Raw genomic sequence first — 14,944 nt, 5'->3', positions numbered from 1 at the left:
ATAAACCCTCTATATACTCCTTCCACCTTTCTGCCTTCCCTTCTTTGCTTAGAACTGGGTTGCCATCTGAACTCTTGATATTCATACAAGTGGTTCTCTTCTCTCCAAAGGTCTCTTTAATTTTTTTAATAGATTTGGAAAATTCTAGAGTTTCATACACCTGTGAGTATGGTTTGTATGCTGTGCAAAGAATTTGTCTTACTTGTGAAGAAAAATGTACCTATAGCAACAAATGCAGCCAACAGTAAGTGAAAAAAATGATGAAATTTCAATTCTAAAAAAATGTATTTTGTTATGTTTTTGCATTTCCACTGCTATGAGTGTGAATCCTGAATCCTTCCTGGTCATGCTGACAAAGTTTTATGAATTTATTTGTAAAAGTATAGACAGTAGAAAATAAAATGTCCTGTGGTGCCTCTCCTGCTCCAAGTCGGCCCGTTTGACGTCCTACCCCCCTTAAGAAGGGGCTCTTCTTTTTGCAATAGAGAGATGAACTAGCGCTGTGGCCTGCAGTAGAATTACAAGAATCTCGCGCGGCTTTGACAAGCGGACGATTCGAATTCATCGGGAAATACCGTCCCGACTAATGGTTTTCCCTTGGGTCTGATAACACGCCTCGATTTCCGCAACACTGAACTGAACGATGGGTAATTAATTCCGATTTTTCAAAAGTTCGCGTTCCGTTGCGCCCAGTAAGCGAACAAGAACGGCCGCCTAACGCGAGTTTCGCTGCGAGGCATTTTTCGGTCGAACGCAGATGTAAAGTGAGGCGCTCAGATTCCGCGGCTGGGATTATTGGCACGCAGTGCGGGCTCTCGCTTTGAGTTTCGCCGGTTTAATTTCCGGCTCAGCGGTGACGTCACAGGGCAGCAGTAGCAGTAGCAGCAGCGGCAGCAGCGGCAGCAGCGGCAGCGGCGGCGGCGGCGTCGGCGGCTGCGACGACGAAAGCGGCAAAGCGTTGCGCGAAGCGAAGCGGGCACCCGGCCTGCGGCGCGAGCTGTGATTAAGGCGCTGGTGAGAGGAGGCGGCAGCACACACGCAGAAACAGCTGCGACTACGGGCACGACAACTGGCGTGCCTCCACACTTACTTTGGCTTCGTCCTGCAATGTGGGCGCGGCGGGGCGAAGGCGCAGCGCCGGAACACAGAATCTCATTAGCGTTAGTGTCGATGACACACACACACACACACACACACACACACACAGACATACACACACAAGCACGTGGGTGATCCAGCAACTAAAGATCCTTTAGCTTCAATAAATTCAAGACCCTATTTTTACAGCGAAAACACTTCACATACGAAACAAACTCATTTAACTTCTCTGTAGAAGGATTCCTTCTGTTTGAGCGTATCTCTTATCTCTCCAAGAGCTTTAGAGGTAACATGGTGTAGGCGACTCCTGCCAGTCCCTCAAGTTTTTTCAGAGCATTCTCCACCTCGGCATCACTTCATAACCATTTTCTACCCCCGCATCTCACTTACCTTCGTGAGAAAACGAAAATCTTTAGAAGCATCTTGCAAACTGGAAAGAGCAGGTTCAAAACTTCCCCATCGAAATTAGCAGCGAGCCCTCCGGTTGCAGCAGTAATGTCAGGGCGGGAATTTTCGTGAGAATGCAAAATACCGATAGAAAGAATTTCGCGACTATGATTTTGGAATCTTCGCCGTGATTCTCTTGGTGTGCCACAATAACGATCGTAATATCTTTTCATATGAAATCCGCTAGGAAAAAACACTCAGAATAGAGACAGATAGATAGATGGATATATATAGTGAGAGAGACAGAAAGAACACGAGTTATTTTGAAATTTTTCGCATTTTTACTGGTTTTTCGATGATAATCGGATGATTCCACTTTAGTACGATGAAGTGAGTCACACACTCCTCACCACCAGTAAAAATCTGATCAAGTAAAACATTTCCATTTCCGTGATACTCTTTCGAAAATGTAAGTGTTGCAGCTACACTACTGACCATTAAAATTGCTATACCAAGAAGACGTGAAGATGGTAAACGGGTATTCATTGGACAAATATATTATACTAGAACACACATGTGATTACATTTACACGCAATTTGGGTGGATAGATCCTGAGAAATCAGTACCCAGAACAACCACCTCTGGCCGTAATTACGGCCTTGATACGCCTGGGCATTGAGTCAAACAGAGCTTGGATGGCATATACAGTTACAGCTGCCCATGCACCTTCAACACGATACTACAGTTCATCAAGAGTAGTGACTGGCGTATTGTGACGAGCCAGTTGCTCGGCCACCACTGACCAGACGTCTTCAGTTGGTGAGAGATCTGGAGAATGCGCTGGCCAGGGCAGCAGTCGAACATTCCCTATATCCAGAAAGGCCCGTACAGGACCTGCAACATGCGGTCGTGCCATATCCTGCTGAAATGTAGGGTTTCGCAGGTATCGAGTAAAGGGTAGAGCCACGGGTCGTAAGACACGTGAAATGTAACGCCCACTGTTCAAAATGCCGTCAATGCGAACAAGAGGTGACCGAGACGTGTAACCAATGGCACCCCATAACATCACGCCGGGTGATACGCCAGTATGGCGATGACGAATACACGCTTCCAATGTGCGTTCACCGCGATGTCGCCAAACACGGATGCGACCATCATGATGCTGTAAACAGAACCTGGACTCATCCTAAAAATGACGTTTTGCCATTCGTGCACCCAGGTTCGTCGTTGAGTACACCATCGCAGGCGCCCCTGTCTGTGATGCAGCGTCAAGGGTAACCGCAGCCATGGTCTCCCACTGATAGTCCATGCTGCTGCAAATGTCGTCGAGCTGTTCGTGTAGATTATTGCTGTCTTGCAAACGTTCCCATCTGTTGACTCAGGTGTCGAGACGTGGCTGCACGATCCGTTACAGCCATGCGCATGCGGATAAGATGCCTGTCATCTCGACTGCTAGTGATACGAGGCCGTTTGGACCCAGCACGGCGTTCCGTATTACCCTCCTGAACTCACCGATTCCATATTCTGCTAACAGTCATTGGATCTCGACCTACGCGAGCATCAATGTCGCGATACGATAAACCGCATTCGCTAGAGGCTACAATACGACCTTTATCAATGTTGGAAACGTGATGGTACGCCTTTCTCCTCCTTACACGAGGCATCAGAAAAACGTTTCACCAGGCAACGCCGGTCAATTGCTGTTTGTATATGAGAAATCGGTTGGAAGCTTTCCTCACGTCAGCACGTTGTAGCTGTCACCACCGGCGCCAACCTTGTGTGAATGCTCTGAAAAGCTAATCATTTGCATATCACAGCATCTTCTTCCTGACGATGAAATTTCGCGTCTGTAGCACGTCATCTTCGTGGTTTAGCAATTTTAATGGCCAGTAATGTGTTTCCCGTTTAGTCAGAGCCGTTTCGTCGTCGGGAAACATATTGTGTACGAATTTCGCTATAGTCAAGATGTTCGCAGAAAGTTTTGTCGAGCAAATAAGGAGAAATACTTGGAGTTTTTCAAATCATCCGTGGTATGTGACAGATGTTTGGATCGAGTTTCGTTACGCATGTCTGTCCGTCCATTGGTGAACATTTCACATCTCTTCACTATCATATAACGATACTCTTCGTTTAGCTGGTGGCAGATTTTCGCAGAGGCGGTAGCTGTGGCCGAGCGGTTCTAGACGCTCCAGTCCGGAAGGTCGCTGCTGCTACTGTCGCAGATTCTAATCCTGCCTCGGGCGTGGATGTGTGTGATGTCGTTATGTTAGTTAGGTTTAAGTAGTTCTAAGTATAGGAGACTGATGACTTCACATGTTAAGTCTCACAGTGCTTAGGGCCATTTGAACCATTTTCGCAGAGTGAGACCATTCAAAAGACGAAAAACAGCTATGACCTTACGGTCGGCTGACTTTCTCATCAGACAGTTCATTGTAAACTATCACAGAGTGCATAACAGCGACTTGTTTCCACTGGCACTCACACAAAACCGAGACAAGAGGTCTAGGAAACGCACGACTTGGGTAGAAGCCTGATACGAGTCTGCGCAGCAGGAACGCCTTATAGACCTTTACTTCCTGGATTACCCTCGTGCTGCACACACACGCGCACTGAAGAAGTGGTCGACATCAGCAGCAGACTCTGTCTGTACGGACAAAATTTCCTCGAAGATGTAAACCATCTAGTTAGAAGACTAACTACTTTGAAGAAATCTTGCAACATATAACTCAGTAAGCTAGAATTTACTCCCCTCTGCAACTATGATCTAATTTGAATTATTGTGTTTCATGTTTAATGAATGAACTGTATGTAGAATGTTGAGAAGTATCCAGCTACTGCAAACTGGGATGTATTTAGATCAGGCGCTAAATTAAAATCATCAATATGCACAATAGGTACGGATGACATGGATTAGCAAGTTGTTTTTACAATTTTATATTTTTTACGAAAAGTAAGTTGCTCTTACTTTTAAATTCATCCTTATTGTCTTATTCTTGACAATCCTATTCAATCAAACAATTGTAAATAGCCACTTCCAAAAAAAAAATAATAATAATAATTTTGCGAAGGACACCAATTAAGGATGTAAAATATTAATTTATGCTTGAACCTTTTCTTCTGCCAAAGAAAGTACTGGTCAAAATGACTTTAGGCACAATATTGATTAAACAGACAGTGCTGGCTTCAAATAGAACAGCTTCAAAAAGCCGTGTACAGAATGGACTGTTTCTTTAAATTCTGGCGTAATGTCCAATAACCGAGTAACTCCACAAAAAGTGAACCTGAGGGTATTCAACCATGGATAATGTGGTGACAAAAAACATTTTGAAGGGCCATCTCTAGCAATGCGTACAGCCATCATCCGTATCTTAGTAAAAATTAGGTGTCTAGTATCTAAACCTGCCAAGTCATGAAATTTTCGAAAATGAGCTCATGTTATAAATTTTAAATTATAAATATATCACTATCAGATGAAACACGAATGTGCTTCAAAATCGAACATTTCTTCGTGTAAGACAGCACTGTATTCTAGGTTGTGTGGCCAGGTGTTACAGGCATTGAATTTATAAAGTGCTGTCAAGCAACGAGCAACAGTCTTCATACCACAGCATTTTTATTTAGGACCGAATCTTGTGTTGTTAGATTACGCAACAATGTGATCATATCTGTAGGCATAATAATTCCTTATGTTATATATTCTTTGAAGTTCTGATATTTCATTTCTATATTGACAACATCAAACTTTTTCACGAATTTCCGTACTGACGGCGTTCTTTTGTCATTATCGTGTATTGTTAAGTGTACATTGCGTCTGTGTTTCACGTGAAATTTCTGATATTCTAACGCAAGTGAGAGCAAAAGTGCAGACTTAAAACAACAATATTACTCAGTTTATGTGGACTGATTCTAATAACATATCTTATTATTTGCAAATCATTTTCTTTTTGTTGTGTTCAAGATATGAGCGAACTACAAGCTTTTAGGGAGAGAAACCCTATTTTGTAAGGTACTCAGTTTTCGAATGTCCTCCTTGATATGCCATTGCCGTATTTACGATAAAATGCATTTTTTTAGATATAAAGAAAAGCAATTGCAATGTTTTTTGTTTTCTTGTAATTGCTTTATTTAAAAGATTTTTTTGGAACTTAATACAGAGACACAGTTTTATAAAACCAGAATAAAATTAAATAAAATTGCAACAAATATGACCAAGTCAAAACTGAAATTAACTAAAGACAGAGTTCACTATGAATCAGATTTCGCATAAAACAGAACTTAAATATTAAACCATTAAGGATGTAACTATGAAAGAATGGTCGCGAGTTCGAGTCTCGGTCTGGCACACAGTTTTAATCTGCCAAGAAGTTTCATGAAAGAATAACGTTTGTTGCCATCCTTGTTTTTGTGACTAGAGGTTTTTTGTCCATATTGTAAAACATGCCTTCAATGACTTGGCTGATTTTGATACTACGTGCCTCATTTATACAAAGAGAGCATGTAATGCTCGGTTTTATTGTTTGTTTTAGTTTCCAAATAGTAAAAGTTGTGACCTTGAACTATTGAATCGTGGTGTCACTATCTGCACATGTATTACACAAATGTTATATGCCAAATGATAAGTGATTTTCTACAAGGACATTCAATGTTGAAGTTATTTCGGTCTCCTTGACGCATTAGATTTAAACGGAATCAAAAGTCAAATGTTTGTACGATAGTCACTTCTTATATCATAGACAGATTAACTTTATTTATGACCAGCTATGGAAGAAACTCGTGTAAAAGAGGATGCATAAGAGGAGGGACCAAACGTTTAATCGGGACTGCACACACAACCTCCGAATGTTATCATCAGTCTTACGTCGCTCGTCTGCTGCATTCATCCATCACCCACTGATTGACATTCGCTGGTTGACTGGCCGCCATGCTCTGTGGACTTTCACAGGCACGGAGCGCCAGGTGGTCCACTGCCTAACAGCCTACCAATAACCTAGCCGACTCTGGCGAGGTGGCGAACAATGACGGTATCTACCAACATCACAGTGCAGGAGCTGTCGTTCTTCACCAGTGGTGACCTTTCACTCAGCCGCTCACTGATTGTTTGTAAAGTGTCTCACAACTGCATTCAGGGTACCACGAGGGATAATTAATTCGTAATATATCTCTCACGCGTGCCAAATGACTGATAACTAAACATTACCAACTTGACCTCATATTTTACTAAGAAAAAAGCGTACTTGCGAGATATCAGACCCACCAATCGACCTCCGCGAAAATTTAGGCTATAATTGTTTCAGTACGCAGTTAGATTTATAGCTGCGCGGTCGATCCACACGGTGATGTCGACAGGCAGCCATAGATCTAATTCCATGCATATGTCAAACCTCTTTGACGCCGATCAGCGTCTCTGGCGCCTTGTGTATCTGTGGCCGCATGCTCATTGGTGCGGTCCGCGGGTTTAAAAGGACGGAGCAAGTGCTGGGGCGTCAGTCAACTCGGCTCACTCTGAGGATGGCTGGACGGTATACAGCCGAAATATTAGAAGAAGTCTAATTTATATGGCTGCACATCTGAAATTTTATGAAACAATCTTTGCGCCGTGAAAATATGAAAAAAGTCATTCACTCGTTTTTGAAAATTAGGAATCCAAATCTTTGTGCTCAAGTCATGTCATATTCTCGTCTCGTTAGACTTTGCTTCCATTCTTCACTGGTTGTTTGCCTTGAGTCTCCTCACTAGGACTCACCATTATTTTTTCATTTTTATTGTATTCATAATGTTTAATTAGTGCGTGCGTGCTTCTTTTCGCTTGTATTTTAAGTACCCGATTACCGATTTAAAGACGAATTACTTTCTTTGTTTACAATCGAGTTATACAGCACCATATATTCTATGCAGGCTTACAATACTGCTTTCCAGCAAGAGGAGACAACCAGGAGGAGGAGATTAGTGTTTAACGTCCCGTCGACAACGAGGTCATTAGAGACGGAGCGCAAGCTCGGGTGAGGGAAGGATGGGGAAGGAAATCGGCCGTGCCCTTTCAAAGGAACCATCCCGGCATTTGCCTGAAGCGATTTAGGGAAATCACGGAAAACCTAAATCAGGGTGGCCGGAGACGGGATTGAACCGTCGTCGTCCCGAATGCGAGTCCAGTGTGCTGGAGACAACCAGTACGCAGATTTATGACGCTGTTACTATGGAAATCATTATGGACATACTTACACAGATACGCTAAGGTGAAGCTCTGCTACACGGGGTATTAGCCGAGCGGTCTAAGGCGCTGCAGTCATGGACTGTGCCGCTAGTCCCGGCGGAGGTTCGAGTCCTCCCTCGGGCATGGGTATGTATGTTTGTCCTTAGGATAATGTAGGTTAAGTAGTGTGTAAGCTTAGGGACTGATGACCTTAGCAGTTAAGTCCCATAAGATTTCACACACATTTGAACATTTTTTGAAGCTCTGCTGTCATATGATCTTGTAAAGTCAAACTTGTAGCGCAAAGAGAGTCCCTTAGCACCCGTCGGTATGTTTTCTAACATTGTTGTTTTGGAATTGTCCAACCACTTTATTATTTTAAGTGTGTTTCCGGTAAACACACTAATTTTTCACTTTTTCCTCAGTCCAGGAAATTTGGGAGAGCTGTGTGTGGACAAGCCAGTCAGTGTCCACAGTTTTAGTGACAGTAAAAAGCAAGTTTCGTGTGGAATTATTCTCACCTAATCGTAAATGTTTTCTTTCTCTGCGGACAATGGCTCCTTCCATTGCGCTGTGTCTTGTGTCTATCTGATGTGTCCGGATGACCGTAAGTGATCTTTTAACAGTGTCGTGTCATGTTTATATTATGTGATAACGAGAGGAGGGAGACGGTGGCGCAAATCTTCCTCATCAAGAACACCGCGAAGGGGGCGACAGACATAAACGTCCCCACCCGATGGAACTATCACTATCATCAGTCTTGTATGCTCTCAGTTCACGAGACACTGCGGAGAGATTGAAAATTTAAACCAGGACATTGGTGCCAAGTCTGGTGATCAAGAAATTTACGCCACTACATCTACCACTGCCAGCCGAATACTGTTGGTGAACACTTCTTCCACCAACTGTATACTACACTACTGGCCATTAGAATTGCTACACCGAGAAGAAATGCAGATGATAAACGGATATTCATGGGACAAATATATTATACTAGAACTGACATGTTATTACATTTTCACGCAATTTGGGTGCATAGATCGTGACAAATAAGTACCTAGGCCATAATAACGGCCTTGATACGCCTTGGCATTGAGTCAAACAGAGCTCGGATGGCGTGTACAGGTACAGCTGCCCATACAGCTGCAACACGATACCAAAGTTCATCAAGAGTAGTGCCTGGCGTATTGTGACGAGCCAGTTGCTCGGCCACCATGGACCAGACGTTTTCAATCGGTGAGAGATCTGGAGAATGCGCTGGCTAGGGCAGCAGTCGAACATTTTCTGTATTCAGAAAGGCCCGTACAGGACCTGTAATATGCGGTCGTGCATTATCCTGCTGAAATGTAGGGTTTCGCAGGGATCAAATGAAGGGTAGAGCCACGGGTCGTAACATATCTGGAAAGTGACGTCCACTGTTCAAAGTGCCGTCAATGCGAACAAGAGGTGACCGAGACGCGAAACCATTGGCACCCCCCACCATCACGACGGGTGATACACCAGTATGGCGATGACGAATACACGCTTCCAATGTGCGTTCACCGCGATGTCGCCAAACACGGATGCGATCATCATGATGCTGTAAACAGAACCTGCATTCACCCGAAAAAATTACGTTTTGCCATTCGTGCACCCATGTTCGTCGTTGAGTACACCATCGCAGGCGCTCCTGTCTCTGATGCAGCGTCAAGGGTAACCGCAGGCACGGTCTCAGAGCTGATAGTCCATGGTGCTGCAAACGTCGTCGAACTGTTCGTGCAGATGGTTGTTGTCTTGCAAACGTCCCCACCTATGGACTCAGGGATCGAGACGTGGCTGCACGATCCGTTACAGCCATGCGGATAAGATGCCTGTCATCTCGACTGCTAGTGATACGAGGCCTTTGGGATCCAGCACGGCGTTCCGTATTACCCTACTGAACCCACCGATTCCATATTCTGCTAACAGTCATTGGATCTCAACCAGCGCGAGCAGCAATGTCGCCATACGAAAAACCGCAATCCGACCTTTACCAAGTCGGAATCGTGATGGTACGCATTTCTCCTCCTTATACGAGGCATCATAACAGCGTTTCACCAGGCAACGCCGGTCAACTGCTGTCTGTGTATGAGAAATCGGTTGGAAACTTTCCTCGTGTCAGCACGTTGTAGGTGTCGCCACCCGTGCCAACCTTGTGTAATGCTCTGAAAAGCTAATCATTTGCATATCACAGCATCTTCTTCCTGTCGGTTAAATTTCGCGTCTGTAGCACGTCACCTTCGTGGTGTAGCAATTTCAATGGCCAGTAGAGTAACTGGATGCTTTAGCGGCCTTGGCTACAGGGCCGAGAAGGAGTGAGACTAATTTGGCTGCAAACAGATAAAACTAAGAATTGACATTTCTTTTTCTTTTTCTTCCCTTTCGTCATTGTAGGAAGCTTGGGATGGTCTATGTGGAGATAGGAAACCTGAAGAGGAGGAAAGTGGTGACAGCAGGGACAGGCGGAATGCAGCCACTGCCAGGATAGGAGTGGAGGGTGGAGCGGACCGGTTGGCGCTCGGATGAGAGCAGCGATGCGGGGCGCGACGCGGCTCTGCACTTACCCCTCCGCCGTCCTCCTTGCCAGGCCGCAGCCCCGAAGCCAGCATGTAAGTGCTGCCGATAGTCTTGATTTTCTCGATGCAGCTGAACTTTGGCTTCAGCAGCAGCTGTGGAACAGACGAGCCACAGGTCACACAAAGCCTTCCTCAGTGGCGAGTCCAAAACTCGGCTAGACTCAACGGATTACATTTTTTTCCGTAACGACTAAATAAAGGAAAGCTGCCGTTGCGTGAAGAGAACTATCGAATAAAGAGTACAATTGTTCTACTCAGGCAATAATACACTAAACAAATACGCACCACTAAGGAATTATCCGAATGGGACGGAAATCGGTAGATGTGATGTAGACGTACAGACAAACAAATGACTACAATTGTAGAAATGGTTCAAATAGCTCTGAGCACTATGGGACTTGTAAGGGGTCCGTAGCCCCTTACTATAACTTTGCACTCGGCACAGGTCGATAGGGCGAACAATCGATTGTGACGTGCTGCGAGAGCGAGTGTCGAGATGCGCCATAGTGGTTGGCGGGAATGGTGTGAGTGTGGAGGCCATTATTGGAATACAGGGTTTTTAACCGAGAAGGGTGTCACCATCGCCGTGGTTAGACCCATAAATAATAAATAAATACCGCGAAAGTGATGAAGTATCTTTATAAAAGTGATCAGTGACGTTACTAGTTCCGATATTTAGTTTCGCGTCTACCGCGCCGGCCTAACCTTGGATTGCAGTGTTGGATGCAGTGATGGATTAGCGTGTGACGATAATGGCAAATGAAGAAAGCCTGTGCTGAGATTAGCCGTAATTAGATATGTATGACGAAGGCAGTGGCTGTCTCCTCCTTGTGTTTTGCGGCCAATATAAGTTCGTAATTAGTAAAACTGTATTGGGGTTCCTTATTACCATACATTCAGTATTGTAGTATTGAACACGACGAACTGGAAAGTAACAACTTCCGTAGCAGTCAATTCCGATTACCAGCCCCATTGGGTTCACGGCCATGTTAATAATAAATATTGGGCTGCTATTCGATCAGATCAGGTCAGGATAAAAACGGAGGTGTTACAGACTTAACATCTGAGGTCATCAGTACCCTAGAACTTAGAACAACTTAAACCTAACTAACCTAAGGACTTAAGTTTCCTTTCATTTACGTCTATGGTCACAAACTTCTTGTTGACACATTACCGGTTCCGGTCTTTAATGACCATCATCAGATCTGTTTCACAAAAACAAAGCCCTAATGTACTGCAACCATAGTGGCATCGTCAAATGTTAAATGCGGAATCAGCACAGCATTTAACATTTGACGATGCCACTATGGCTGCAGTACATTAGGACTTTGTTTTTATGAAACAGATCTGATGATGGTCATTAAAGACCGGAACCGGTAATATGTCAACAAGAAGTTTGTGACCATAGACGAAAATTAAAGGAAACTTATTGCATGTACGGGTCACTGTTTTTTCGCGACGATGTCGCAGCTTGTGTAACCTAAGGACATCACACACACCCAAGCCCGAGGGAGGATTCGAACCTGCGACGGTAGCAGTCACGCGGTTCCGGACTGAAGTGCCTAGAACCTCTCGGCCACCACGGATGGCGACTACAATTGAAGAAAATATGGATGATTTGTTAAAGAGGAAGGGCATAAATCCAACAAGTCAATAACGTGTTGACCCACCTCTGGCCCTTATGCAAGCGTTATTGTGCTTGGAGTTCATTGATAGATTTGCTCCACGTCCTCTTGCGGGTCAGCGTGCCAAATTCTGTCAAGGTGGCGCATTAGATCGCCAGACTCCCGAGCTGATTGGAGGGCTCTGCCCGTAATGCTGCAAACGTCCTCAATTGCGGAAAGATCCGGCGACCTTGCTGACTAAAGCAGGGTTCGGCAAGCACGGAGCTCAGCAGTAGAAAGTCTCGCCGTGTACGGTCGGGCAATATCTTGCTGAAATGTAATCCCAGAATGGCCTGCCATGAAGGACAACGAAACCGGGAGCAGAATACCGCTCCGCTGTAAGGGTGCCCCGAATGACAACCAATGGGGTCGTGCAATGAAATGAAATGGCACCCCTGGTTCTCGGGCCGTATGGCGAAAGACAGTCAGGCTGGTAGCTCATCGCTGTTCAGGACGTCTCCAGACGAGACTACGGCCTTCAATCTCATTTACTGGAGTAGAATTGTCTTCAGTGATGAGTCTCGCTTCGAACTGAACTCCACAGACCAGCGAAGACTTGTACGACGATATTATACTCCCCGTTCTGTTGCCCTCTGTGGCAAACCATCCTCTGACTTACATTTCAGCAAGATAATGACCTACCGCCGACAGCGAGAGTTTCTACTGTTTCTTCTCCTACTTGCCAAACCTTACCTTTGCTAGCGAGGTCGTCGGATGTCTCCGCAACTGAGAACGTTTGCAGCATTATGGACAGGACTTCGAAACCGAGTTCGGGATTTTGACCATCTAAGGTGCCATTTGGACTGAATTTGGCACGATATCCCCCAGGAGGACCTTCAACTACGCTGTCAATCAATGGCAAGCCGAATAACTGCTTTCATAATGGCCAGAGGTCGCCCAACACGTTACATATTAATACCTTTAGCTGCTGAGGGGCGTTGATATATATCAACGGGGACGGGTGAAAATGTGTGCCCCTACCGGGACTCGAATCCGGGATCTCCTGCTTACATGGCAGACTCTCTATTCATCTGATCCTCCGAGGGCACAGAGGATAGCGCGACTGCAGGGACTACCGCGCGCACGCCTCCCGCGAGACCCACATTCTCACCTTATATGTCCACACACTACATTCGTAGTGTCCCTACCCAACACTCTCATTACTCGTGGAAGACATTCTTACAAAGTCCCGTAAGAGTTCGGGTAATATGTGTGCACACGCACAGAACAAGGTCATGGCCGGTATTGCCAGAACTATATACTTATTTGGGTATGGTGTCTGTTCCTTCAGACATGTCCCAAAGAACAGACACCATATCCATATTAGTATACGTTATTGACTTGCCCAGTTTGTAAAGTTTTTTCTCTTAAATAAATTGTCTAATTTTTCTGAAATTGTAGTCATTCATTTCTCTGTATATGTGCATCACAGATAGCAAGTTCAGCCAAATTCGGGTAATTCCTTCGTGGTAAGTCGTACAGCATTTATCAAGAGTTCATTTCAGTAACACAGATAGTTTCGCCTTACATAGCCGTTTTCGAAATGGCTTAAAATTTATGCTACCGTTCGTTATGGTTTACAAACTATAGTAGAGTTGAAGCTCACTAGTAGTTTAAAACTGTGTGAAGGAACGGGGCTCAGACCTGGAACTTTTGCTTTTTGCGGGCAAGTGCTCTACTGACTGAGTTATTTATCACGACCAGCCTTCTTAGTTTTACTTCTATCAAATATCTCATATCCTATAAACTTCACAGAATTTCTCGTAAGAGTGAAAATTCATTCTGGAAATAAGCCACCTGGCTGTGTTTATGTCACTCGTCCGCAGTAACCTTTCTACCAGGAGTCCTCGCCCACAAGATATGTAGGAGAACTACTGTGAAGTTAGGAAGGTAGGAGATGAGGTACTGGCAAAAATGAAACTGCGAGGTTGGGTTTTGCTTGGATACTCAGTTGGTACAGTATTTCCCCGTGATAGGCAGGGGTTCCAGATTCCACTCCTGGTCCAGGTAGACAGTTTTAATCCGCCAAGAAGTTTCAGATGGGCACACACTCCGCTGCAGAGTGAAAATTCACTTAGTATGTAGTCGAAATGCTATGGTTCGTGACGGTTTAGAAACTGCTGTAGCAATGCTGTCGATTGTGGCGGTCGCGAAGCGTAGCAGAAATGGTATCGATCAGCATGATTTACAGACTACGAGGGATATTCGGAAAATAAGTTCCGATCGGTCAAGAAATGGAAACCACTGTGAAAATCTAATAAATCTTTGCACATATGTGTTCGACAGTGTCTCTAGTACCCCTGTCGGTTGCATCACTTCGCTATTTTCAGTTCTCAGCGCATGGTGAGCACATAAAGATGCGTAGAAAATAGTGTCTCCCCACAAGTATGATGTCCTGGTGAGAGATTTCGTCGATGTTATGCAGCCCACATTACAGAACTGTCATACAGTTCCTACTGCGTGACAAGTCTCGGTCGCAATCTGCAGGGCCAATGAAAGTGCTCCTGCAGCGTTTTCGATGGGAAGTGTTTGATCACCCACACTACAGCCCGTCATTGGCTCCGTCTGTGTTTCATCTCTGCTCACATTAACTACTGGCTATGAAGACAACATTTTCGCACAGACAACGAGCTATAGATGAGCATAGAGAATTGGCGGCAAGCATAGGCGGCTGCCTTCTATGACGAGTATATTGGAAAGTTAGCACAACGGTGCGACAGACGTCCTAGCTGGAGTGGCGTCTATGTAGAGAAGTAGCTGGAAGGTGGAGCCAACTGTCGCAAATAAAAGATTTCTGATTTTCGATATAGTTTCCATTTCGCTACTGATCGGAACTTGCTTTCTGGACGAGCCTTGTATAATAGATGTGCTACCGTTAGTGATGATACAAACAACAGCACAAATGTTACTGTTTGTGACTGTTCGCAAACTAAAGTAGAAATGTTATCGTTTGTGATGATCTACAGACAGTCTGTACTGACTGAACTTTTCAGAAGTGACTCACGACAAT

The 14,944-nt window shown here is 44.7% G+C and overlaps 1 protein-coding gene across 1 annotated transcript in view; it reads right to left on the bottom strand.

The window, feature by feature from the left end:
- Positions 1 to 14,944, bottom strand: part of LOC126473799 (adenylate cyclase type 2) — a 324,328-nt gene that overhangs the window by 24,961 nt on the left and 284,423 nt on the right. The window contains exon 16 of the mRNA XM_050101077.1: positions 10,259 to 10,363. Coding sequence (XP_049957034.1) covers positions 10,259 to 10,363 — 105 coding nt within the window. The remainder of the gene's footprint in view (positions 1 to 10,258; positions 10,364 to 14,944) is intronic.

The sequence above is a fragment of the Schistocerca serialis genome, chromosome 4 (assembly GCF_023864345.2).
Source record: "Schistocerca serialis cubense isolate TAMUIC-IGC-003099 chromosome 4, iqSchSeri2.2, whole genome shotgun sequence".
Taxonomy (NCBI): Eukaryota; Metazoa; Arthropoda; class Insecta; order Orthoptera; family Acrididae; genus Schistocerca; species Schistocerca serialis.
The sequence above is the reverse complement of the archived record's forward strand: the minus strand, read 5'-3'. Positions and strand labels throughout refer to the sequence as shown.